This window comes from Babylonia areolata, chromosome 23 (genome assembly GCF_041734735.1).
Source record: "Babylonia areolata isolate BAREFJ2019XMU chromosome 23, ASM4173473v1, whole genome shotgun sequence".
NCBI lineage: Eukaryota > Metazoa > Mollusca > Gastropoda > Neogastropoda > Buccinidae > Babylonia > Babylonia areolata.
This window is the reverse complement of record NC_134898.1, coordinates 12490525-12517985: the sequence shown is the minus strand read 5'-3', so window position 1 is coordinate 12517985 and position 27461 is coordinate 12490525. Positions and strand designations below refer to the sequence as shown.

Sequence of the window (27461 nt, the reverse complement as noted above, 5' to 3'; positions counted from 1 at the left end):
AAGTAAAGGCGGAACTTGGGTCAAGGGTAACACATCAAGTTTAGCAAGTTCAGCAGAACTACAACACAACAAACATAGCACACTATCGATACAGAAGCACAAGCAAACATCAAGAAGCAATGGAGTGCTCTGCAACATGCCTTTGCACACTTCCTGAAAACAAACTAAAATATAACGGCTGATCAAGAACACGGATAATCTGTTTCTGCCCCAGTCAAACAAGACAAACATTCCAATTTTAGCCCGTCTGCTATGGGCGTGAACAGCACTATACCTCACGACACGTACCTCGGTTTTGCTGGCGTGTCCTTGTTTCAATCGCTCATCCATTCCAAGTTCATAACTTCTTATCAACAATCGAAAGCATCACACAATGTCTGCCAATTTTCTATCACCTGAAACAGTGAATTCTCTCCTCCGAAATCTCAACAATATGGCGTTACGCGCAAGCGTACTAAAAAACTTCCGGTATTTAAAAATAACCTTACTTACACTCTTGAACTTCGTTGTTTTTATTTTAGATATGATGTAAATATACTCACGATTTTGCAAAGCAATAAAAATCTTGAGCTTAACAAAGTTTTCTATCTATCATGTGTTTTTTTAGAGCCATTGGAAATCGACACGACAAAATACCAATAAAGTTCTCATCGAAACATAAACAGTTCTCTATACATGGCAGACAACTCTTTTCACATGTCACGATCAGCCTCGAAGGTCAAGGACATTAGTTAAGCTAATGATCATGCGCTTGTTGGGTTTCCCCACCTGTGTTTGTTTGTGTCGCGCAGTCCCAGAAACCGATATCAACAAAATGCTTTAACCTTCAGCACCTCGCGTTATGATACAATCAACTGCAACCATGACTGTAACCGCATTTGAGTGACACCGTTCCACATGGTAGGGGCCTACGACCGCACTGCACACATTTAAGGATTTCACGACAAAAATCCAGAAAATACAAGGCCCTGACGAACACGCTGGTTTCTGCTTAGGTCAGGCATCTGCTCTTTTCTTCTTATTCTTAACAGATGTATACAACATTGACCACGCTTTGACGCATGCTTGAACTAAACAGACGTATTTGCAAACATGCGCAGTCTTGTTAACACTGTTCTTCTTTCCCTCGACTACCGCCTTCATCATTGTGAGGATTCTGTTAGATCGCAGCGTATTTGTTTTACTCATTATTTTTAAATGATAGTCTTGGTTAGCGAAAAACAAGGAGAGGACAGGAGTCCGTTTACGACGGTAGGTGCTGGAAGTGTATATATTAGTGGCAGTAGATCAACAGCGGAATACATTAATCCGGTTTCTTCTCTTCAGCCACGGTTTACCTTTGAAATCATGTACCTGTTGACTGGTAGACGGACAATCCCGACAATGAATTTGTCGGCAGTTTTCCATTCGCCGAAATTAATCTTTCAAGCTATATATCCCTGTGTGGACAGTCAAATTATAAACAGCATGTACATCATCGATCGATTATATAATTATGTAGTTGGCCCCGGGTAAACTTGTTACCTTTTTTTCTTCGTTCTTTTTTTCCCCCCCAACAAACTGCGTTAGCGGCATAAAACTATAATAATCGTCACTCTCTCGATTACCGAGTCGATCTCTTTTCCACACCTGACACATTAATTGATTGTGTGTGTGTGTCAGTGTGTGCGTGTGGGTGTGTGTCAGTGTGTGTGTGTGTGTGTGTGTGTGTGCCACAAACAGTGTTTGTGGCCGGGTGTGTGTGTGTCAGTGTGTTCTCAGTCGCTCTCTCAGTTTCTCTCCTATAGTTACCCGGCGTGACACTGACGTGATACCACCGTGCGCGCACACACACACACACACACACACACACTGACACACACACTGACACACACGGTGCACTCGCACACCGACACCGTGCTCGCACTGCCGGCGGCACGGTGCCGACACTCAGTCACGTGGCACAGTACTGACGCCCGTACGGTCACACACACACTGACACACGCTGACACTAACACATACACACTGACACGGCACTGACACACACACACGCGCGCGCGCACGCACGTACATAGGCACACACACACACACACACACACACACACAAGCGCTCCGCCTCCGTTTCAGGATGTCTCTGATCTCTGGCTCTCACCGCACACAAACAGACACGAGGCTCACGCACACACACAAACCGCAACACACCTCTGCAGTGCTTCCGTCAACGCCAGACTTTATCAAAAGGCCCACAAGTGAATCCGGTCACACAGTTTTTCAGTCATAAGCCGATTAACTGTTGATCCCGGACTTTTGTGAAACGCCGTCTCTATATAACGGCTTCAATGGCAATCGAATAAGAATTGCCACTGACTGATGTCAGTCGGCAGTCGGTAAAAGTGACTGAAACTCAGTGAATCGAAGATAATCAATTTTTAAGGCTGTTCTGCGATGGATATGTGGAGCTAGAGCTGTTTTGATCAAAATTAATGGCTGTCTGTAAAATGAGTGGCGGGGTTATCCAAGGAAAGGGAAACAAACTGATCTATTTTGATTTATCTAACTTGGCACACACACCACACACACACACACACACACACACACACACACACACACACAAATAAATGGAATAAAATGAAAAACAGTCACAAAAATAAACGGTAACAAAAAAGGCTCAGTGATTGGACTGATGCCTTAAAGTCTTTCAGTCGTTCAGTTTCCAAAGATCGCCGGAATGACTGACACCTCTGTGCCGTCACGGCCGGCACGGTTTTTGAAAGAGTGTGTGCGCCCACCCTAATCTGAGACCATGTGTCGAATCAGTTTTTCATCGTGCTAACTAGGTGTTGGGTGTTGTCTAAAAGCTTAGACCGTACATGCAGGTGCAGTCTGTGGTGTTATTCAGGTTGTGACTGAATCCAATGCGCACGTACGGGAACGTATCAGATTTATGCCCACATAAGGCCGGGGGAACTCCGGCTCCCGTTTAGTAGGAATACAAAATTTATCGAAGAATATATTAGACTGACGCCAAACCAGACTGAACAAGTGTTAAAGTGGGTCAGTGTGGGGGACTGACGGGAGGGGGAGGGAGCCGGGGATGCGGGGTGGGGTGGGGGGCCAGGGGGGGCGGGTGCACTGATCGGACTTTGGAGGTATGCGAGTAGGGCGCACTGCCACTTGCCAGTGCCGGTGTGTGTGTGTGTTTGTGTGTGTGTGACAGTGTGTGTGTGTGTGTGTGTGTGTGTGTGTGTGTGTGTGTGACAGTGTGTGTGTGTGTGTGTGTGTGTGTGTGTGACCGTGACAGTGCCGGTGAGTGTGTGCATGTGTGTGTGTGTGTGCGTTTGTGTGTCATTGTGTGAGTGCCGGTGTGCATGTGCGTGTGTGTTTGTGTGTGTGTGTGTGTAGGTGCGTGCGTGTGTGTGCCAGTGAATGCGTGTGCATGTGCGTGTGTGTGTGTGTGTGTGTGTGTGTATGCACGCGCTCGCACGTCATGTCTGTGTGTGAGGTCACTACACTGAAAAAAGGCTAATGATACACAAGTACTATGGAAAAACGGCAATGCAACCACCCTTGCACTGGAAAACAAGACAAATCGTATCAACAGCTAATGTCACTGTCAGTGTCACAAGACTAAATAAACGCGGACAAGAAAAAAACCTACCATATAAAGACACGGTTTTTTCGCAGCACACACTAGTTGGATTACAGTAGATGAAACACATCTGTATAAACACAATATTAACGAAGTCCGTCCATTCATATTCATAACCAAATGTGGTTCCACGTTCATTAGATAGTTCATTGTTAGCAATCTGAACCAAAGAACGAGGGGAAAAGGGAGAAGAGAGAGAGAGAGAGGGTAAGGTGGGGTGTTTGTGCAATTTGTTGAAGAAAAACGAATAAAATCTTTATTTTGTTAAAGCTGATGCATTATGTACCTCTATCTTGTCACATGATGTTCATAGCCAAATATTGCTCCAGTTTCACTACATAGTTCATTTTTTGCCATCTGAACGAGAGAGAGAGAGAGGGGGGGAGAAAGAGCGAGAGAGAGAGAGTTTGTGCAATTTGGCTTTATTGATTAAGAAGTGACAAATTGACACACTATTTCCTAGCACTTTGGCCACTATTTTGTCTTAGGCAGCGGAGAGAAGGTCTCTGTCAGAATGATTTTCATCACTCTGAGTGAATGAATGGCATGATCCTCACGAATTCTTTTTCGCCGGCCGCTGCCCATCTTGGAAAGAAAGGAAACTAAAAAGCCAGGGTAGCAGTTTAGACACTTGATAACTCATTGGCCAGGAAAACTGAAGCCAGTTAGACGCCATGTTGTTCCTCGTATCCGGCCGTCAGTCCGTTGAGAAGTCGTCTGCTAACGGTGGTAGTTTCTCAACTGTAACCATGTAACTTCGAAGAAATCGTGTTATGCTTGCCCCTACGACATGCCAAATGTTGTGTCTGGATTAATATCTTCCAATGGTTTACTTATCAAAGTTATTACAGGAAAACAATACAGTGACAGCGCAAACTTGCTGTGGAGGTACACAGGAATGTCAGCTTAACTTACGCCGCGAGCAAGTGAGAGCTTGCCGGAAAGCAAGCTCGGCTTCATTATATAAAGTTACCGCTTTGCGCTATACTGACACAAGTCGCAAAATGGCTGATTACTGGCTTCAGCTAGCAAAGGGGCCAAAAGAAGGCATGCGCTATCCACCTTTTTTTAAATTTTTTTTTTTTTTTTAAATTTTTTTTAAGCAGTGACCATCAACAGAGAGCTTGAAAAGGGATTTGCCCGTGCAGGGCTTTTTCTCTGCCCGACATGCGAGGGACGGCCGTCAGTGTTTCGCACGGCGGGTCTGGGCATGGCCTTCACCAGGGCCTCGGTCCAGGTCCACTTTGCACACTGCCTTATGTCCATTCAATTGAATGTCTTTGGATGAATAAAGTCGTTTTTGAAGAGTTTACTTTGGTTTGACAAAATAAAAAGGTTTCTTCTTCTTCTTCCATTGAAGTGACCGCAGTCATGTTGACTATTCTGTCACTTGGAGGGGAGGTCGGATGCGCACTGGGGAAGGGGGGTGGTGGGGTGGGGGTGGGGTGGTGGTGGTGGTAAAAAAGTGAGCTACTGGGGGAGACTGGAGGCCCTTAACACTAACGTGTCAATGGTCTTGGCATCCACATTTTCCTGGGGGAGGTCGTTCCAGTCTCTAATACTAGTACTGGGTCCCGCACTGAGGCAGAGCGAGCTGCTGGTTGTGGCCTCTTCTCTGGCGAGCGGACAGTGGCTGGAGCTTGACCTTGATGCTGCCAATGGTGAAAGTGTTATGCTGGATGCGGTAAAGTAGAAAGGCGGGCAGTCCGGCGCCTGGATTCCAGGGAGGGCCACCACAGTTGGTCGATCATGTTCGACACGCTTGAAGGGTTGCGGCAGCGCCTCATGACGAACCGGGCTGCGCGACGCTGAACAGCCTTCAACCTGTCAATGTTGTGCTGCCGGCGTGTGGGGATCCCAGACTGTAGTGGCGTACTCTAGGATAGGCCGTACGCAGGCCTTGTACGCCGTCTCCTTGACTGATCCCTCGCGAGCCAGTCTTCAGGCTGCGGCGCAAGAACCCAAGAGTCTTGTTGGCCTTGGAGCACACGGTGTCAATGCGCTCGTTCTTGCTCAGGTCTTTCGTGGTGGTGACGCCCAAGTACTTGGCACTGTCAACGGTGGTCAGGGTGTGCCCGTGGAGCTGGTACGTAGGCTGTAGCACCTTCCTGCAGCGGGTCACTGGCAGCGTGGTGCACTTCCCTGGGTAGAACGACATGTCCCATCTCTTCTCCCACTCAGCAAGTTCATTTCACATTTTGCTATTTTGTAATAACAGTTATTCCGGATGGCGGCCGCTGCACGGCTGGATTCAGAAATGATAAAATTCGTAAATGATGCATATTTGATGACAAACCTGTGCTGGATGCTTAAATGGGATGTTGATGAACATCTCCAGCAGATATCTTGATATTTCGGCCGCCATATTGAAAAAACAACAACAAAACAAAACAAAATGGCAGACACACAGATCTGGCTGTGGTAATGTCCACGAAGCTAATAACTGGATTATATACCACGCCGAGTTTGTCTTCTTGAATGTGTGTTGTTGTTTTTTTTTTTATATGCGAAATGACGTTTTTGAAGATTTTGCCTTCTGGTATGACAACTGAATGAAAAAAGCTGCTTTTTACATTCACCGGCGTTAATTCTCAAGCTTGCTGCTGGGGTTCAGAATCTGATGATAAACATTGGTAAATGATGCTTTACAGAAGACAATTAACATCCTAGATGGATACTAAAGTGAGTTGGTGACGGACATCCCCAGCAGGTCCAGCACGGATATTACCTTGCTCGATCAATATTTGAGCCGACATATCAGAAAGCAAAAGAATAAGAATAACTTTATTATCTCCAACTGGAGAAATTTGGTCAGATGCATTATCACAACATAGACAAGTAAACAACATGGGGACCATAACTCTAAAAATCAACAACAGCTTTTACGAATATTACGAAGACACAAACGTAAAATATATCACATACACCGTTTCATACATACATCCACACACTGCAGGTAATAACTGGTATTCTTAATGTAAAAACAGAAAGAATTAAGAAACATTATTTTGAATATAATTATAAACATAGCCTACTATATTACACATTGATTATAATAGACAGATAAGATAAGAATAAAGATAAATTGCGGAAAACCACAACCAGATAATCAGCACACACCCGCACCCGCCCACCCACCACCCACCCCACACACGCGGTTTACTTGATTAAATAAGAGTAATAAACATATGTTCTCAAATAAAAGCATTTCACATATTCGCTTTTGAAACATTGCAATTAATTATTACATCGTAATTATTAACAGAAATATATTTAGAATATGGACGTTAGCATTAGACATATTTCATTGTACATTCATCCTACATATTGCACATTCATAATAACCAACTGTCACGTTTTTAAACTCAGTAAACACACACACACACACACACACACACACACACACACACACACACACACATAACTAGAACAAGGTACAACCTATCATGCACGGACTTTCACACGTCTCACATGAGAGTGCGCGCGCGCGCACGCGCGCGCGCACACACACACACACACACACACACACAGTTCTCAAGAATTTAAAAGGTGGATTGTACGTGGAATAAAAGTCTTCAGAGCTCTGGATTTCAACTTAAAAGTTCTGTAGCGTCGTCCTGATAGCAATAGCTCGTAATACTTTGCTAAAATATGGGCGTCGTCAGTTGCTATCTGCCTGCTTTTTTTTTAACCACTCGACTTTCATACAGTTCTTGCATACTAGCTTGTTTCATTCCCACAATTTTACTGCATACACTCATGACATCGTTCAAAACACGCTTACTCCTCACTCCCAAACTTCCATACCAGCACATAAATGAAACTGTGAGCACGGACTCGATACAACATCGATAATAACTTTGAAGAATAGTTGAATTTATACCTTCTGTAAACAAAAAATTCTAGATTGACATTTCTTATGAATGGAATCAACATTTCTGTCAAAAGTCAGCTTATTGTCTAAGATGGTCCCTAAATATCTACATTCATTGACCCTCTCTACTGTTTGACCATCAATAACAAGGTTAGCTACAGGCAAGGGGTCTTTCCGAAAATCTATTAACATTTCTTTTGTTTTCAATACGTTGAGATCCAGATAGTTTTCCTCACACCAAGAACAGAACATTTTAATTCCACTGAAATAAATAGCATCAGAGTTGGACAGATCTTCAATAGCTGAATCATCAGAATATTTTATGACAGGAGTTTCCTCCGTGCCTCTGCAGTCATTTGTGTACAGTGTAAATAGAACAGGGGACAGCACTGTACCTTGGGGTGCACCAGTAGAAGTTGAGTTTAGAGAAGAGTGGGCAGAATGAAAGCGGACGTACTGAGTTCTATTGAGAAGAAAACTTACTATCCAAAGAGTAAGCTTCGGACCAACATCCAAGCCTAGCATTTTGAGGACAAGGAGATGAGGTTGTATTGTGTTAAATGCAGAAGAGAAGTCAACAAAAAAGGATTTGAACAAAAGATCCCGTGTTATTCAAATGAAGGAAAGCATTATGAAGGAGAGTTAGGATAGCATCGTCAGTACTTCTGTGTGCTTTATAAGCAAACTGAAGAGAGTCAAGCTGCTGTTCAGTGAAAGAAAGAAGATAGCGGAGAACAATTTTTTCAAAGCATTTCATCACTATTGAAGTCAGGGCAACAGGACGGTAATCATTTAGTGCGGCTGGGTTCTTTTTCTCGAGGATAGGACAGATAGTAGATTTTTTTCCAGATGCTGGGGACAGAGCAGTCCTTCAGAGACCAGTTGAAAATTTTACAGAACACGTCACATAAAATGGTGGACATGTATCATTATTTCAGTCCAATTATTTCTGCTGGTCGTTGGAATTCGTTCATCAGTATTTTCCCATCGCTTCATATGTTTGTGGCTGCGATAAAGACGATGAGGAAGGTTTATGTTTATAATATAAAAAATAAAAAAGGCTATATTTCACAGTTTTTGTCAGTTATTTTGCACATTGAATTCAGTTACTCTGAAACTTTTCCTTTTAGTCTGTTTTTAGTTTCCTGTCATTAAGAAGTGAAGCACCATACACCCGTCCACAAATCGTGAGACTGCCCATGGAAATTGACTTTGGGCTTTGCAATTCGACTTGGATTTGTGGAAAACGAGCTTTACCAATCCAGAGCAGCAACAAAGGACAGCGTGATTGATAGTATTGTAGAAAGATTAAAAGCCAATAACAAAACACATCTGAAATGCATTGACAAATTCAGAGACAATATTCTCTACCATAAAGATAAACTCACATGGCACAAATCATTCTATTTGTCCTTAACAAGCAAAACCACAGTATTTAAAGACTGTGTAAACATGAACTTAAGCAAGTTGAAATAATATCAGCAGAGCAACAAACACAGACTTCAATATGCAGTGATACTGAACTTGTTCGAACATCTCTGAGATCAGACTTTGGTGCTGGTGACTGGGAAAAACATGTTTTTACAGTTTGGTTGGATGTTCTTGACTTCAAGCTTTCCCCCCAAACAACGGAGTATGACTGCCTACATGGCGGGGGCAAAAAACTGTCATTCATGTGAAAGCCCACTCGTGGACTTGAGTGAACGAGGGAGTCACAGCCCACGAACGAAGAACTCCAAGCTTTGCCAAGTGATGTTAAGGTGCATCTCCAATGGAATGCTGGAACGTCACAAACAAATGATTATGAGGTGTCGTCTGACAGGGATAAATGACATCTTTGCTGCGGAAGGATATATTCCATTTGAAATTCAACATTTATTTTTTATTTATTTATTTTTTTAAAGAATAAATGCAGAAGATTTGCATGGGATAGCAGAAGTTGTATCAGCATTCTTTGGAAACATCACATAGGAGCTGGAATGTGGTACAGCAGAGGGGCATGTTTATTCCTTCAGGGCAGTTTTTGATTACTAAAGTAATATCCTTACATATGAATGCGGCGCAAACACAAGTAACAGAGTAAAGGAAAAATTAGCCAATTTGCTGAGAGATATTTTGTACAGCTTATTTGTGTCAAAACGACACTCTTACTGACAAGGCATTTAAAAAGATGCTGGATTAAGATAACGTCAGTTCCGAGGATACAGGGTTTCTTGATGAGGAAACAGCTAAAGCATTACATCATTTTAATGATAAAATCACCGCTTGGATGTTTTAAGTAGCATTGTAAAATCTGCCATGACATCAGACACACCTAAATAAGTAATAATAACATCAACCATGCCAGGAAGTCTCTACCTGCTTGTCAAGTATCATTTGTGTGCAGATGACACTGAAGATCAAAAGTCTGATTCCGAAGAGGAAAATAAAATTAGGAACAAGATTCCCAAGTGTCTGTAAGGACACTGTGTTTCTGGTATCAAAGGGTTATAAAATGACACCAAACATCTTAACCTACGAGTGGATGTGCATCAGAATACCTGTTTGAAAGATCAGGCGATATGTTACCATGATGCTGACATTCGGTCTAATATGAGACTGTTCTACAGGTGGCTACTGCTTTTGGAAACTGCATTCTTCAGCTTGTCAGGAAAATGTGGAAGCAACCATCCCAAAGAATTTCTCTAATAAAAAAAATCGTTTTTCTGATCTCCAAGTCAATACATGTGTGGACCGGCATAGCCATGATCCCCTTTGAGTGTTACACATTTAGAAGGTCAAATACGTACAAAAATGATTCTGTTATCCATGTCAATGTTTGGATGACTATGGAAACATATTCATACTCAAAATGCACACCTATGAGTATGGTATGGCTGCTTCAACAGCAGGGTAAAAACGTTTGTACTCATAAAAGCGACGATGATCACTGGTGCTTACAAATGCAGAAACGAAGAAAAGCAAGTTACTGCACCGTGGCACACAGTTGCATCATGCAGTCGGTGAAATGAGAGAAGAAAAGGTATGCTGTAACTGGAAGTGTTTGTGAAGCGACTCTCCCCATGCCCTTTCTCCCTGGTTAATTTCAGTTCAGATTGGCTCTTAACCTGGAAGAGAAAACTGTGTACAACCATAGTAGTCTCCAACATCTTCACAGCATGATTATAATTATCCTCACTAACAGATATGGGACCATGAAAAAAATGTCTCCAATTTGGCAGTGCTTCATGCCCTCTTTGCTCATGGTGAGTATGGTTTCTGTTTCTCCTTTATTTCCATAGCAATGGTGACTTTGTATCATTCTGAGTTTTTATCATGTTGAGTTGGTACCATTATGAGTTTTGAATTTTTTTTTCGTATCATGCATCATGGTGAGCTACTGAAACTGAATGGAGTCTCTTGCCAAGTCTGTCTCCATGATGAAGTGACTACTGCCACCAGAAAGGGGCTTGCATGTGGTGTTGATGCCGCTTGTACTGAATCACAACTGGTATTACTGGTGTCTCATGCTACTTGTACTGGATCAGAACTGGTATCACTGAACACAACACTGCTCCAACTACTTGGCTGAAATTCAGGCCCTCATGCAGGCTGCAACATTGGTTCTTGACTCAAAAGAGCGACTGTCCCCAAGTTGTCTAACTCTTTGATGCGCTTTTTGTTCTCAGAAGACAAACTTCCTTGCCTCATGAAAAGACTTCAAGAAGTTGCCAAGAGAAGACAAGTAGTCCTGCGATGGATGCCAGCCCACTGCAAATTCCCAGAGAATGAAGCAGCAGATCGCTTGCCAAACTTGGAGCAAGATGAAAACAGCGTCAGATTCGCATAGAAGATGATCCTCATGAGGGCAATGGTGCGACTGAGCACCACGAGGAATGCATATCACCTTCTTGAATGCTGGCAGCAGATGATGATCATGAGATTAAGAACTGGCCACCGCCATCTAAATTCCTACCTGTTCAGGAAGATGAAGCCAACATTATATCCCACCTGCTCCTGTGGTGTTGAAAACCAAACTCCAGAACACATTCTACTTACCTGTTTCCTGCTGAAGGGGCTCAGAGACATCATGCGGCCGACACCAACCCCACTACAAACCAAGCTCAATGGCTCCAGACATGACTTGGAGAAGATGATGTCATTCATTGGGCAAGCTGAAGTGACACTGTGAAGAGGCAAACAAGACGACGACGATTGAACACAACCAAAATGATTCATCAGCACTACAGGCTCTTCTATGCTGTATGGCCGGAGGTAGTTCATCCCTGTCATAACTGGCGTGAAACCAAAATGGATCTCAGTTGCATCCTCATTATCATCTTCAATGAATCAGAAATAATGAAAAATTGTCTTGAACTTCATGGGTGTGAGAGCCGGGTGGTTGTAGCGCTGGGGTTTTGATGGTGGATTTTCATTAAGGCATCAGCTCTTGGTGTGTTAAAGGAAGAGATAACCCCCGCCCCCCCTCCAATCTTCCAGGTCAACACATATGTGCCAGTGCAAGTGCCTTACTCCCTTTTGTGTAGAACATCAAATATGCACATTACACATTCTGCAATGCATGTTAGCACTGGTGGGTTATAGCAACACAAGAATACCCATCTAGTAAATCCCTGAAGACAGGAGTATGGTTGCCTAAATGGTGGGATAAAAATGATTACAAACTTGACACAAGTGACTGTGGCAGTTGCCACGTACAAAAACAGAAGTGTTTAAAGTCTCGTTTCCTGCTCTAAATGTGAATTCCATTTCCCCTCCACTTTATGCAAGTTTTTGTCTCTTTGGCATTGATTCAAAGTGAATGTAATGATGACATTCTCCATAATGATGGACAATGTGATGATGGTCTCCATTCCAAATATTTCCATGATCAAGCAGATGTTGCCATCAACATGGGGTTTAACTCACTTAGCCCTGACAGTTCTTTCCCCTGTTTTTCACTGTGGACTGTCAGTCCACAAGATTGGTTTATAAAAAGAACAAAAAAAAAAAAAAAGAAAGAAAAAAAAAAGAAAGAAAAAAAAAAAGAAAAGAAAAGTTATTTGAAGTTAGGTATGGAATTTAGTAAAACACTGAGTAAGCTGGATCAATGCATTAAAGAGATGGAGAGGGTCAAGTCAAATATAAAGGAACAAACATACCTGTTCTTATTGATTGATTTCAACAACGGAATAGGCCCAAAGTACTAAAATTAGCTTATAATGTCATTATGGTGTGACTGTAGATTCAGAATTTAAAAAATGTTTTGACTCCTGATCCACAATGCTTGTAAGACAGTGTTGTGTGATACACATTCTGATTATGAATATAAGGGTGGAATCCAATTGGCAAACACACACACTTGCGCACACACATTAACACACACACACACACACACACCATAAAATTGTGTGACAATTTCTTCACATATAGTTTAATCTTTAAAACACCATTTTATCATACCTGATTATATACATGTAGGATTCAAATCTTATACTAGTCATAGCTCCATTTCAGGATTATTGAACGAAATGCTGATGAGAGCTGAAAAACTGTAGCTGAAAATGTACGTTGCAAAATAGGTTAAAATGTTAGAAACATTAAACATGGCTCTTGCACACAATAAAACTAGTTTCACTGAATGATTATACAGTGTCTTGAGTATTTTGTTGTATGGTTGAAGCTTTTGCATCTACATAAAGAACAACTCCCTCTCCAAAAAGAAAAAGCCACAAGCAACACCAGCAGCAAGACCTGTGGGAATCTAAAGTTTTGTTTTGTTTTGTTTTTGTTTTAGCAAACAGCTTAACAACTCTCAAGCCAGCATTTCATACATTATCATATCTTGATACCCCCAATTCAGCTTTTCTTTGCTCATGTTTCATAAGGCTTTTCTTTTGTGCTTTCCTCATACAAGCTTGTAACACACTTCAGAGGCTTTCTGGTGGAGGAGGAGAGGGGGGTGCGGGGAGGGGGAGGGGATTAGGAGGATAACTGGAAGGGTGGAGAAGGAAGCATTGGAAGAAATGGTGTCAAAATAGTCTAGTAACTAACAGTTTAAATATCTGGTCTTTCATGATTTTACAAAGGCTTAGATGATTCAGAAACTGGTCAATGGGTTCTCCAACCAAAAAACAAAATTCTCATGTAAATGTACTCATATCAAAAGATTCATTCCATTAGTAATAGACTTTACATTCACATATACTTTTATTATACTATTTTGAGTGTAAAATAAGCAACAAAAACAACAACAAAACTGCCTATAATACCATAACATCAATCTTCAGAGTGGGTGTAAAATCATTCAAGATCTTCGCAGAAGAGGCTTTAACGTTAAAAAAAAAAAAAAAAAAAAAATCACCATTAAAAAAAGCTAACAAACATGTTTCCATTTTATCCAGCTGAATGTAACTAACTCACCTGCTGCCCAAGTCAATATATCCAAACATCCATACAACAGTCAACACATGGCCCCAATGTGCATTGTTCATGTTTGTTGTGGTTTTACCATCACAACTGTCTGGATGTGAGAAAAATACACCATTGCGTTCATGCTCTTAAAACTTGTATCAGTCAAGTTCAAGAAACAAACCAGCTGTTTTCCAAGCAAACACAAGTCATTGCCTTTAAGCAAACAGTCTGACATTCACAATGTTTTCAAACACGTAGCTGTTTCTTGATTCCCAAATGGAAAACTGCAGGCACCAAGGGAGTTACAAAAGCAGACTGGTCTTTGTATAGAAAATATGGACACCAAGCATTCATACAGTCAAAAGAGTCGTCAATCAAACAACAGTTAAAAAGAAAAAAAAGTTGTAGTTTCTCCTTTAAAATGCTTAATGCAATACCATACACCTGTAAAAGTGCTTGTAACAAAAACTAAAAAAAAGAAAAAGAAAAAAAAAAGATGAGAAAATAGCTTGAAAGGTAACTCCCCAAACTAACAAAGAAACACAGTGGATAAATTCTTCTACAGTGCACCAAAACCACTTGATTTTTTAATTATTTTTTTACACCACATTTGTGCAAACATATCCAGTCAACCAGCCTGTATTTGTAATAGACTTACCAATAACATGTACATATAAATTAGAAGTGAGTATTATTTCCCAACCCCCTGAACCCATTTTCAAGCAAATGCATCTGAGCTAATTAAACAAACTCATTCAAACTTTATCAATTCAATTGTGAAACACACAACATCTGCTTGCAAAACACAAATACAAGATTGAATAAAGTCAGTAGAAATGATTTTTTCTAGCCTATCACACTGATTTTGAAAGAACTGAATCCCCCCCCAAAAAAAAAAACAACAACAACAACAAACAAATAAACAAAACAACAAAAAAAACCAACAACAGCCAGGAATGAATTATAAAAAACAACCATAATTTCTACTGACAGTTCAATCTTGTTTTTCATTTATTACATTGTGTAACTGTCTGATTACAACAGATTTCTCTTGAGTAAAATTTAGGCTGCTCTCTGTAGGTTGATAGTTTCTGCAAGTCACATGTGACTGGTGTTATTTCTGCACACATATCATATCTTTATACAGTCCTAATAATAAATTTCTCACTTCATTATTAAAAGCAACACCAACTAATTAAACACGGAAATTTCTCATGCTCCAAGAGCAACTGTTGTTTCCATTTCACTAAACAACAGATCTGCACAACATCAGTCAACCGAATCACAGGGTCCTTGCTTACTGAGGCACACAATCTAAACCATAAAACTTATTCCTTCACTGGTTCTTCAGTCTGTTCCCCTTTCAGGCTGGCACGGTATCTGTAACAGGAAAAATGTTTTTTCCACTATGGCGAAACACAAAATTCAAAGAATTATGTCAGTAAAAAAACAAAACAAAAACTAATACATTTTGTCTATGATCAGCATTTACCTGAACATCTTGCTGAAATTTGCAGTAACTATAAAAGACTAGTAGAAGCAAAAATAAAAGTAAAACTTTGCATATTCACACTCTTTCTCTCTCACTCACACATGTGTGCATGTATAGTCACACACACACTCACACATGTACAGACACTACACATGACAAACAATGCTGCAGTTTGTTACCCTGACACACAGGTCTCTCTGGGCAAAGCTTTCCTATTTTTAATTTAATAATAATAATTCATAACTTTTCTATTGATTTTAAATTACAACCATGATGAGATAATCCACAAGAAGGGATGATATACAGCACTTTCCCTGTAAAGGATAAATATAAATTGATTCTGAATATGAAATCTGAGCAATTCTGTTTCAAACAAATTTCCGACTAAAGTCTGAAGAATCTCAGGCCTGAGAAATGCTGTATAACCAGAGTCAGTTTTACTTTTTTCCTGTTGATGATGATCAGGGACAGCAGACTTTTTGTCATTTGCATCAGTCAGATTTCATACAGGATTTTGAAAATAAAAGAAAAAAAAAACAAAAAAAAACCATCAAAAATTAACTGCACCAGTGGTAAAAAAAATTAACTGTTAGGAATCTGATGAAAGGTACAGTATTCTAAGACTGTAAGAGCTGATTTATAAACTTTGCATGAACTGTCATCTACTACATAGAAGAGAACTGCAATTTCAGCTGGAAAATCCTGTTGGGATCAGGATCTGTAAATCATTATTTTACTTTTAGTTCAGGTTCAGGTTGATCATTCCATTGCTGTTCTTTATCACGGACAGAAAAGATGTATAAAGTTTTGTTTCAATACTATGGAGAAAAAAAACAAACACTTTTTAAAAAAAAAAAACAAATCTGGGTCATTTTTTTTCTCTTAAAGATTAAACTTAGGAACTAAACTTTTATGGACTTAAAGTTAAGTCATTTAAAACAAATTCTCAAAAACTTTTAAAACCTCTAAGAACACTGCTTGCTCTATTGTTCGTACACAGAGAACTGCCAGTGCAGGGGAGTCAAAAAGAAGCTGAAGATCCTTTGATATTTAAATTAACTCTTTTTATTTGCTCTCCAAAAGTCTATTTTCTGTCTGTATGTCTGTCTCTCTGTACATGTGTGTGTGTGTGTGTGAGTGTGTGCGTTTTTTTTAAAAATTTATTATTTTTTTTATTCACTTGCGTCTGGAAACGTGTGTGTGTGTGTGTGTGAGTTTGTGTGAGTGTGTGTGTGAGAGAGAGAGAGAGAGGGAGAGAGAGAGAGAGAGAGAGAGAGAGAGAGAGAGAGAGAGAGAGTGTGTGTGTGTGCGTGTGTATATTTTTTTAAAACCACTTGCTGGAAAAATAATATTTTCAATAAATAATAAATTCCTGCACTTGACTTGTGCCAACTGTAAAGACTCAGGATTAGTAGTAAACAAGTGTGAATTAAAAGAATTTCTGCACAACATTTTCTTTCTCTTATTTGATGTTTAGCAGCATATCAAGCAAAAACTTTTGTTCTGATTCTTACATTTTATTTTTTCCGACTGATGCCGCTCCATAAATCAATTGCCACACAAAACATAAGTCTGATCAACAACACACTCTCAACAAACTAGTAAAAACAACAACAACAACAACAAGAAAAAAACACAACAAAAACAACTGAAAACCACAAAAACAAAGCCTTACGCATAGATGCGAGCGAGCTGGTAACAGCCTGTGAGACCCACAAAGAAGTTGACAGCAAAGAGACTGTAGTTCTTAGGGATGATCACCAAAGAGTAGCGGGACCAGATAAAACCTGAAGATGATAATATACAAACTGTATACAACAAAACCAGACAAAAACACACTCCTAAAATAAGCACAGCTGTCTAAATGGCAGAGGAAAACTGTCACCATGTGAAAGCCCACAAATGGTAGCTAGTTTATATGTGATTCATCTCACCAATGTAAAAAAAACAACTTAATGTCAAAATGAGAAACAGTAGGAAGATAAATAAACAGGAGGGTCTTCACTTTCTTTGATGTTGACTACCTCAGTACTGCAATGCATGGCAAGATCAAAACAGACATGCTGACACACTCCTAACAATACTTAAAAACTTTGCTACACTTTAAACAAGAAAGGCAAGGCCTTCCAGACTCACTTGTGATACACTTAAAAAAAAATCCATGTTTTTATGTATTGAGTATAATGCATTTACTGTTATATTTATATTTTTTGTATTCTCTAAACTTGGCACTTTGATCTGATATTCGACCCAACAAAGGTTCTGTCATTATTATCATTTTTTGTTCAAACAGGAACTTCTTTTGCTAAGCATGGAAGTTTTATTTATTGCAAACGCTTTGGTGTAGAGAGCAGAACAAGGGAAATTACTCTGCTGGGGAACTTAGTTTGCTTTAAACTGATCTTTCTCATCTTAAACATTACATTTTGAAATTATACTTAATACATAAAAAGCTTGGATTTAAAAAAAAAAAGTGCATCACAAGTGAGTCTTGAAGGCCTTGCCTCTCTTGTTTCAAAATGTAATGTTTAAGATGAGAAAGATCAGTTTAAAGCAAATTAACTCCACTAGCATTACAGAGTAATTTCCCCTTTTTACTATCTGCACCAAAACGTTTGCAAAATAAATAAAAATTCCATGCTTAGCAAAAGAAGTTCCTATTTGAACAAAAAATGATAATAATGACTGCTCTAGCTGTTGGGTCAGAATATCAGATCAAAGTGCCAAGTTTAGAGAATACAAAAAATATAAATATAACAGTAAATGCAGTTTGCATATAATTAGGCTTCATTCTTTATTTTTTTGTGCCAATCCCAGAAGCGCAATATTGTTTTAAACAAGATGACTGGAAAGAACTGGATTTTTCCTATTTTTATGCCAAATTTGGTGTCAACTGACAAAGTAGTTGCAGAGAAAATGTCAATGTTAAAGTTTACCATGGACACACAGACACACACACACACAGACAACCGAACACCGGGTTAAAACATAGACTCACTTTGTTTACACAAGTGAGTCAATAAAATCTATTAATAATCTTTTCAGTAAAAAACTGACCAAAACATCCTTGCTTGCTTGTAAGGACCATTAATGAGCATGATAATGTTACTAAGAATATTACATTCCACTCATCATCAAGATAACCTTGATCACAAAGGCTGATAATCATTATGACAACAATAATAATAAATACTGCAATGCATTCAACTTGTACAACACTAACAGACTTGGTTTAAACAACAACAACAACAACAGATAAAATCCCAACAGCCGAAACAACTGAATATCATGAGCCCCTGGCAAACAATGGGGAAACACAGGACAAAGCAAGGCATGTTACTGTGTGCAACTGCATACCGTAGCATGTGCGACTACATACCAGTACACATTGTTGTGTACACATTCCTGTGCAAGTCATTTTGCCAATTTCCCCCCACATGTATCCAAGATTTATGGTGCTGTGTCATTTGGTTCAATACTACTTCTTCTTCTGCTCTTCTTCTGCGTTCACTCGTATGCACACGAGTGGGCTTTTACGTGTATGACCGTTTTTAACCCCGCCATGTAGGCAGCCATACTCTGTTTTCGGGGGTGTGCATGCTGGGTATGTTCTTGTTTCCATAACCCACCGAACACTGACATGGATTACAGGATCTTTAATGTGCGTATTTGATCTTCTGCGTGCATATACACACGAAGGGGGTTCAGGCACTAGCAGGTCTGCACATATTTTGACCTGGGAGATCGTAAAAATCTCCACCCTTTACCCACCAGGTGCCGTCACCGTGATTCGAACCCGGGACCCTCAGATTGACAGTCCAACGCTTTAACCACTCGGCTATTGCGCCCGTCGGTTCAATACAATAACTACATGTACCATGTCAACAGTTACAATATGTTTGAGAGTGATTTTATAGTGTTACACTTTTCACATCTCAAGCTCTTGAAAATATGTATGCAATGTCTATGAAAATGGTTTAGTTCACAATGTGTTATCTATTTCCATAACTGAGTTAGCTGATCACAGATCTGTTTCTGGATATTAATTCTTCAATTTACAATGGCACTTGTGGATTCTTATGAAGTCTGAAGACTAAGTATACAATATTGGATTCTTATGAAGTCTGAAGACTAAGTATACAATATTAAATCTTCACAAGATGAACCCCTCTCTCTCAAGATTATAATCCTTAATACTTATGAAGTCAGTCTGTAACTTGAACACCTGAAGCTCTTATAAATACAAAGATGTATACACATACATGGCACAGAGAGTAAAATATCCGTGGTGTACATTCTTACCTGTGCATGCCAGGGCTGTAGACTGATACACACTCAGCTTCTCAGCTGGCCGGCTGATGTCTTTCAGACCTGCGATCACCAAAATCTGAGACACAGAAACAAACATAAGTGATTTCTTATGTCATATTAAATGTCATCTCCAAAATAAGCAGCACTGTGTTGAATTTTATTTTCCTTTCCTTTATAAGAGTAACTTTTAAACTTTTAAAAAAAGCTTACACCTCAGAGCACAAAACAGCTCTAGAAGGATAGACGGCAACAACATATCAAACCTGACCTTTTCTGTACATTTAATCACATTTTGAATGTTAAAATGTATTCAACAGGGTGGTTAAAAGCAGTAAATAAATAAGTAGTATGTGAACATTAAAAAAGCAATTACATCAGTAATAACTAACAACTAAACAAGTCAGAAAATAATAATACTCATAGTATTGCCAGATTACAATTCTTCATGAATCCTATAAATAATTATGAAACAATTTCATTTTCTGAGAGAAGTATATCAGGAAACTGACATTGATTAAAAATTTTTTTTAAACTGGTAATTAAAATGATTATTATTAATCAATGAAAAGTGCATATTGTAAAATGCTGTCATCAATTTATTACTGGGAATTTACACCATTCAATAACTAGTGCATGCAATGGTGAATCCTTGAAAAAAAAGAAGAAGAAAAAGACCATGTATGTACATCAATGGGTAATCAAAGTTAAACTACCCCCCCCCCTTTTTTTTTTCAAAGATTTGAAATAATGAAAGAAGACAGAACTGGAAATACAGCAAAAACAAACAAACTTTAGAAATGGTACTTACCCACTTTCCCAGTGGTGCCCAGAAGTGGATTGTTTTGGGACCTTTTACAAGACAGCAAATCATAAATGTTACAGATTTCAATGTGAGGAAATGACAAGCACACTGCATATCATGCTTTCTCACCATAAGCATATATATATATATACATTTCTTGAATCATTTCAATCTGTGCAACTATGTTAATGAATGCATAACAACTGTAAGTTTGCAAACATGAACTCTTCATTTCATCAAGCTCATCAAAAATGATTTAAAGAAAAGAAAAGGTTAATGTACCTTGTTATGAAATTTATTGGCAAGTGTAAACAAAAACATACTCCAGGTAGGTTTTAGCACTGATTTAAAGGATAAGTAGACTGTAGTGTTTTACAGTATATGCTAAGTTCACACAGAACCAATTTCCAGATGACAGAGCTAAAGGAAAGGAAAAATGATTGTAGATTTTTGTTGTAAATGGAAAGCACAGTGGTTTCCAGTCAGATGAGGAGTGAAGCTGCTCTGATGGAGTGTATGCTGATCAGCTCGAGAGATAATGGGAAGAACTGTTTGAGAGAGAGAGTTCAAAGCTTTATACAGTCAATGCATGCTCTGAAAGGAAGCTGTTGATTTCAGGAGCAGCTGAACATATTACCCAGTAATATCACAGAAGATTTGACAATAATATCAAAGTAAACTGCAATTTTGATATGAATGAAAAAGGCAAAAATACCTTGGATTATATCATTATTGTATTATGCACACAGTGTACCAAAGGATAACAGCTTTTGGCACATTCATATAATATATATGGTAAGTCTGGACTGCCATTTGCCACAATGCCTTGATGTTCATTATCATCAATGTTACCAGGCAATGGAAAAACACAGTTCCTACGAGCTGAAAGACTGGAAGCCTTAGTTACAGAGGAGGGCAGAGTTGCAAATGGCTGTTCATGGAGGGATGGGGGAAACCTGGTGTTTATAATAGTTGCAAATGTGTCAGAAGTGTGAAGGAAACTTCTTGCTGGTGTGACTGGATCTTGTTTGAGCAGCTGAAGGGGCAAGATTGCTGTAATGTTAACTACAGTGATAATGTCTTGTGAAAGAGTGTGAGGTGATGTTTCTGATGCCAGGTACCCAATGTCCCCAATCTGCAAGTAAGATCTTCATGCAGGATTATAATGTTGCTGTTGTTGTGACAATGAGTTGGTAGTTTACCACTCTCTTCTCCAGTTGTATGTCTTTTTGAGCTAATTTCTATGTTATTTGTACATGAGGACATGCAAGTGAATAATCTATAGCATATATGTGTAAATAGTAAGCATTAAATGATTTATTCCAAGGTAACAGTGCCTAAAAAATCTGAATGTTAAGTTTTACGGTGAGGAATGAAAAAGTAAGTTTCCCCATCCAGTCACACATGTCACTGAAGCAGTCGAGGGAACAAAATGATTCCAAATGACATGAAGAAAACACTTGGGGAATCAACACCAAACCGAAGTGCTGAGTTGTCAGTTGTCCCTGATCGAGTTACTGAACCATGCAGAAGTCTGAATAAAGATATCACAACACCAAGCCAGCGCACTGTGCAACTGATGCACATACCTGTTACCTGTGACAGTGCTAAAGCTTGTTACATTTCACTTTCAGTATTGGTCCCACTTGCTAATGTGAGACACATTTAAACTAGTATTACTTAAATTTCATTACTGGTACTACAGTAACTCTAATTGCCACACCATACTTGTTTTAATTCTCTGATACATTGCATCTATCATCAAATTTGCCTTTTAATGTTCAGATTCATGCTGATACTTGGGCATTCAGTCATAAAACTGGAATGAAAAAAGTGTCTGCAGTGTGTGTGTGTGTGTGTGTGTGTGTGTGCGCGTGCGTGCGTGCGCACGCGTGTGCATGCATAAGCATGTGTGAGCGTGTGTGTACATGTGTGTGTGCGTGTGCGTGCATGCATGTGTGTGCATGCTGTCTCGTGTGAATATCTACAAAATATATCATTGTAAAAAAGGCTCACGATTATTGTACTTCATATTTGTGAAGAAATAAATGTAAATGAAAAAAGCATAAAGAAAAAAAGAAGAAAATAAATTCTGCCAGCTTAGGTTTGTTGTCAGACTGCTGGTTCGGATATTCATTTTTCAGGGCATATATTCATATATATACTGTTTTTATATGTAACATCATGTTCAAATGAGCAATGTATCACACCAGAATCTCAATCACACCAGCAGGGACTGAAAGACTTGTATATATTCTTTACTCCCTCTTTCTCACATTTATGCACTTATGTGTACAGACATATATATATATATATGTACGCATATGTGTACACACACACATGCACTCACACATCTCTGAAACAAAGGTATAAAATAGCAAGAAATAGATACAGCATTCATTCATTCTACCAGCGACCTAAAACATTATAAATAAGTAAAGAGAGAGAAAATGTTACATGTGTAGATAGAAAGTTGCAACAGTATTGGATATATAATGGAATTTCATTTTTTTCAAACATTTACTCATGTGTATGTATGTATTTATGTGTACACTCTCATGTGTGCACATCCTATTATTCACCTGTATTTGTACAAAACTTAGGATCAAATAAATATACATTTAGTACTATTAATAGTAATAATACTATTACTGAAACAGAAAAGAACCTGCTGGCTCTAAAGTTTAAAATAAAACTACTGATAAATCAAATTCACAGTACACACTAACATAAGCAAGACACTCATTACTGAACCACTGCTGTCTATTTTAGCATTTGCCTCTTTTGTTTCCTTTTACTGGCTGTGCTTGTAACCCTACACTTGCACACAGATGACACACCTTGCAATGGCAAACCACTGTCAGAAGCTTCCAAATTTAAAACCCCTCTGCTCCTTTTAAGTAATTTCTCATTTGTGCCACACATAAAAAAGATAAAACATCCTGTACTTGTCCTTTCGTTCCATGACATTGTGAAGGGCTACAAAAGGAAATTGGAAATTTTCAGCATAATTCTTGAATCTCTGCCGTTTTATTTCTAATTCAACGGCAGTGCATGCCATTCTTTCTCTCAACCATTATAAATTAAAACTTTAATTAATTATAAACTCCTTGTCTTACGAAGTAAGGCTTTCTTATGTTCATGAACCAAGTTTCTTGTATCAGAGGCTATTTTAAGGTTTAAGAATGAACATGTTCAGCAAGCAAAAATATCTGCCTTCTAATATGAGGATAATTGTTGGCGAGTTCCTTGAATTATAAAAGATACTTCTGGAGACTTATATGGGGTTTGTATACAGCCAGCTGCATTTGTAGTCGGTGCACTTTCCATCCCCATTTTTCCTAGTCTTTTTGTCCCTAGCCCCCGTCCCCTCTGTCAAATATTGTACATCCCTTTATCCTTGTCTGCTACACAGTTTTACACTGTGTAAGTGCTTCGCACGTAAAGTACTGCCAACCAATGTTTGAAACTTTCCAGCTGTGAACTATTTCTTTTTCCAAGATGGCACTGCTGTGTGCTCACAGCGAATGTGACTGATTTTTTTTTTTATACACAGCTCAAAATCTGCTTTCTCCACCAAAGCAGGCATCCTAAATGGAATTACTTGCTAGTATCATTGAAGTTACCCATTGCTTCCACCCACCAGACTGATACCTAACTTGCAAAACCTGCTCACTGTGAGTATGTTTCTGTTTGTTTCACTTGCCACTGAAAGAAAACACTTGCCGAGTCGGACTCCCCACTCCAGCTAAAGATGCACCTACGGATGTCCTTTATCACTGTCACCCTCTCTGTCAGTGCCTACATCTTTAAGAAGGGTGAACGCTACCGTCCAGAAAACTACTGCCCTACCTTGCTAAGTGTACCTGGCAAAATGCTGGAGCACATCATCATCCACACCATCATGGACTTTGCAGAGAAAAACATTATCTGCAGAGAGTAGCATGGGTTCAGGAAGAAGCGATCCTGTGTCAGCCAGCTCTTGGGCCTCGTGGATGAGATCACACACAGCAGGGAGAAAGGCAAGCAGACAGACATGCTAATCATGGACTTCGCCAAAGCCTTTGACAGAGTATCCCACTCACTCCTGACCCACAAACTACAGTCCTATGGAATCGCTGGCAACATCAATAACTGGATCCAGAGCTTCCTAAGTGACAGAAAGCAAGCAGTTGTTGTGGAAGGTGCCACTTTGGATTTCGTGCCTGGGGAGTCAGGGGTCCCTCAAGGCTCTGTCCTCAGCCCCTGCCTCTTCCTGCTGTACATCAACGACCTCCCTAAGGACCTGATCTCCACCGTATGGCTCTTTGCAGATGACATGGCATGTCACAAGACAATTAACAAAGCCACCGACCAACACAATCCTCAAAGTGACCGGGACAAGCTTGCTGACTGGGAGGAAAGATGGATGGTGTCCCTCCACCTGGACAAGTGTGCAGTACTGCACTTCGGCAAGCAATGGAAGGCCATACGCTCAAGCCACACAATGATACCACATATCTCAGTGTTACCATCTCCACCGACCTCAGCTGGAACAAACACACCAACAACTTCGCAAATAAAGCCAGCAAGACCCTTGGCTTCCTGTGACGAAACCTCAAGGCTGGCTAAGCTGCAACCAAGGACGAAGCCTACAAGGCCCTTGCACACCCCTAACTAAAATATGCATGCAAAGTCTGGGACCTGCACACTAATAACAACATCCAGTGCCTCGAAAAGATACAGAGGTGGGTCGCCTGCTGGGTGGTAAACTGCTAGTGCCAAACATCCAGCGTGGGAGACATGCTTGACCAGCTATGATGGCCTACACTGGAAGACTGGCGAAAAAGAATATGCCTGGCCGTCATTCTCAAATACCACTGTGGAGACATGGTCACTGACACCAACCATGCGCCAAAAATACAACCAGGACATAACACCCGAGGCTCCCGAGAATACTGGTATGTCAGAGTCCTGCTACCGGAACTACAGGCAATTCTCTTTCTTCCCACATACCACCAAAGAGTTTATCAAACTCCCACCTAAGGCATAACATCAGCCTCTGTGGTGGGCCTCAAATCCGTCATCTGACCTTACCCCCCCCCCCCCCCCCCCCTCATCTCCAGTTCCCTGTTCACCCCCCCCCCCTTTCACCCCCACCCATCCAATCCCCATATTTTCCCTGCCCTTCCCACCCACTACAAAATAGGGCCTACCTCTGCCTGCCTAGAGGCCTGAAATAGAGAGTGTGGTGGCCCCTACTCCCTTCGCCCTCATCCCCTCCCCACTGATAGGCTAGCACTGACTGCATTCCCCACAGAGCAGCAAACTGGAACCCCCAAAATTATTATGCCAGAATCTTCAACTAGTTGAAGGCAGGCAGTTATACAAGAAGAAGAAGAATCGACTATATGCCATCAGTATAACCTGAAAGGCAGAGCAAGAGCCATCACTAATCTGATCAAGAGAATATTATTACTAGCGTCATCTCCAGATCAATGACACATATACTTCTTCAAAATGGAGCAGTCTTTCTGGGCCTTCCCAAACACATAAGACTGAAAAACATGTTGGTTACATTCATCATTTCATGGCTTCGTAGAGGCTGATGGAACTTCAATCAATCAAAAACACTTTATCAATCCACATGGTGATTAACTTATGCAGTAATACAATATGCAGTAATACAAGTGAAGTATTTGTGACCATGGTGGCAAAACTGTGTGCGTGTGTGTTTGTGAGCACATGTGTGTATGTGTATGAGTGTGCTTGAATAGCGTGGGAGATTTGCACAAATGCACGCATTAAATTTAAAGTGAAAGTGAAAATTGGCTCTGAGAACTTTAATATGGAACGGTCTTTTATCGATATTTATTACCCAGGTTTCTCGTTTCGATAATGTAAAGGTTTTTGGCTACCTTCTGCATTCGATGCTTTATCTTAATCCTGAGACGACCCTTGACATCGACTTGAATAAGTAGTCACTTGCTTATCTTGACATTATCTAACAAGCCTGTCTACTTCCATTTTCTTATGGCAATGGTGGCATTCAAGTGCCCTTGGATTGACTGCGACTTCGTTCTGGCAAAAAAAAATTTATGTATATGTATATAATTAACGTTACCTGCTGGATGGTTCCATAATGGCCTGAGTTTTGCAGGTACAAATTTGTCAGCCACAGATATGACGCCCCGGTATATCACAGACATTTTTTTCCCGTGCACCTTTCGTTCCCTTCTGTCTCTTCAGAACAAATGCGGACAAGTTTCGATCCGTAGTTTCGAACTAAAGAATTGGCACTGGAAGTATGGGACACGAAACGAAATGTTGACGAAGCTTGGCGGGGGGATTGAAATAAGATCCACTCAGTCACCCACCCACATATTCCCACACACATACACACACACACAGGGAGAGAAAGGAAATGAGGCCTTAGAAAATACACCAGCTGGGGGTCTTTGTTACCAGTAACAGAGTTACTGCAGAATGAACTTTCACCAAAACATTATGCACCTACTCTTTTTCTGCAGTAAAAAAAAAAAAAAAAAAAAAAAAAAAAATCGACCATATGATTCTCGATTTCGTAGATTGTTGAATCATTCTGAAGCACCTTTGATGAGTAAACCTATGCAAACTGAGTATGGAAAATTATCCGAACAATAATCATCTTACTTCTAACCACAAATGAAGGACAATTCAAAATATTTGCCCCTTTTCTAACACTGAAACAATCTAAGGTCATAAACAAACACACAAAGAGATCTGACATACAGATCTTGCATACAGAGAAAAGGACAGTTCTGTTATGATTCAATTAAAAGCTCATTTAGACTCTTCATTGACTTCAAATAGAAGAATTTGCCATACGCATGGGGTATCAAATATAAAAAGAGGAAAAACACTGACTGGTTGACCCTGTTCTCATGATTTTTTTAACTGAAAATAAACAGTTGAAATGGTCATCCAAATGGATGCCTTTCAG

At 39.9% G+C, this 27461-nt stretch overlaps 2 protein-coding genes across 3 annotated transcripts in view; both read right to left on the bottom strand.

Moving 5' to 3' along the window:
- The window catches only part of LOC143297845 (uncharacterized), a 35031-nt gene extending 34361 nt beyond the window's left edge, over positions 1–670 (bottom strand). Inside the window, exon 1 of one of the 2 annotated variants that reach the window (XM_076610365.1) lies at positions 289–670. In XM_076610365.1, coding sequence (XP_076466480.1) covers positions 289–330 — 42 coding nt within the window. In that variant the 5' untranslated portion in view covers positions 331–670. The remainder of the gene's footprint in view (positions 1–288) is intronic. The other variant, XM_076610364.1, reaches the window with a different exon arrangement.
- A 12213-nt stretch (positions 671–12883) lies between these two features.
- Positions 12884–26757, bottom strand: LOC143297978 (mitochondrial pyruvate carrier 2-like). The gene is made up of 5 exons (XM_076610610.1): positions 26604–26757; positions 20507–20547; positions 19690–19774; positions 17063–17174; positions 12884–15275 (listed from the first exon to the last, which is right to left on the bottom strand). Exons 1-5 carry the CDS (start codon positions 26686–26688, stop codon positions 15224–15226), a joined length of 375 nt encoding a protein of 124 aa, XP_076466725.1. The 5' UTR covers positions 26689–26757; the 3' UTR covers positions 12884–15223.
- Positions 26758–27461: the final 704 nt, after the last annotated feature.

What these genes read in the sequence shown, in the direction of transcription:
- LOC143297978 (XM_076610610.1), bottom strand. Translation starts at nt 26,688, where the DNA reads ATGTCTGTGATATACCGGGGCGTCATATCTGTGGCTGACAAATTTGTA. An exon ending in TACAGCCCTGGCATGCACAG is followed by an intron (nt 17,175 to 19,689) that starts GTAAGAATGTAC and finishes TATCATCTTCAG; the next exon opens with GTTTTATCTGGTCCCGCTAC. An exon ending in CAGCTCGCTCGCATCTATGC is followed by an intron (nt 15,276 to 17,062) that starts GTAAGGCTTTGT and finishes TTCCTGTTACAG; the next exon opens with ATACCGTGCCAGCCTGAAAG.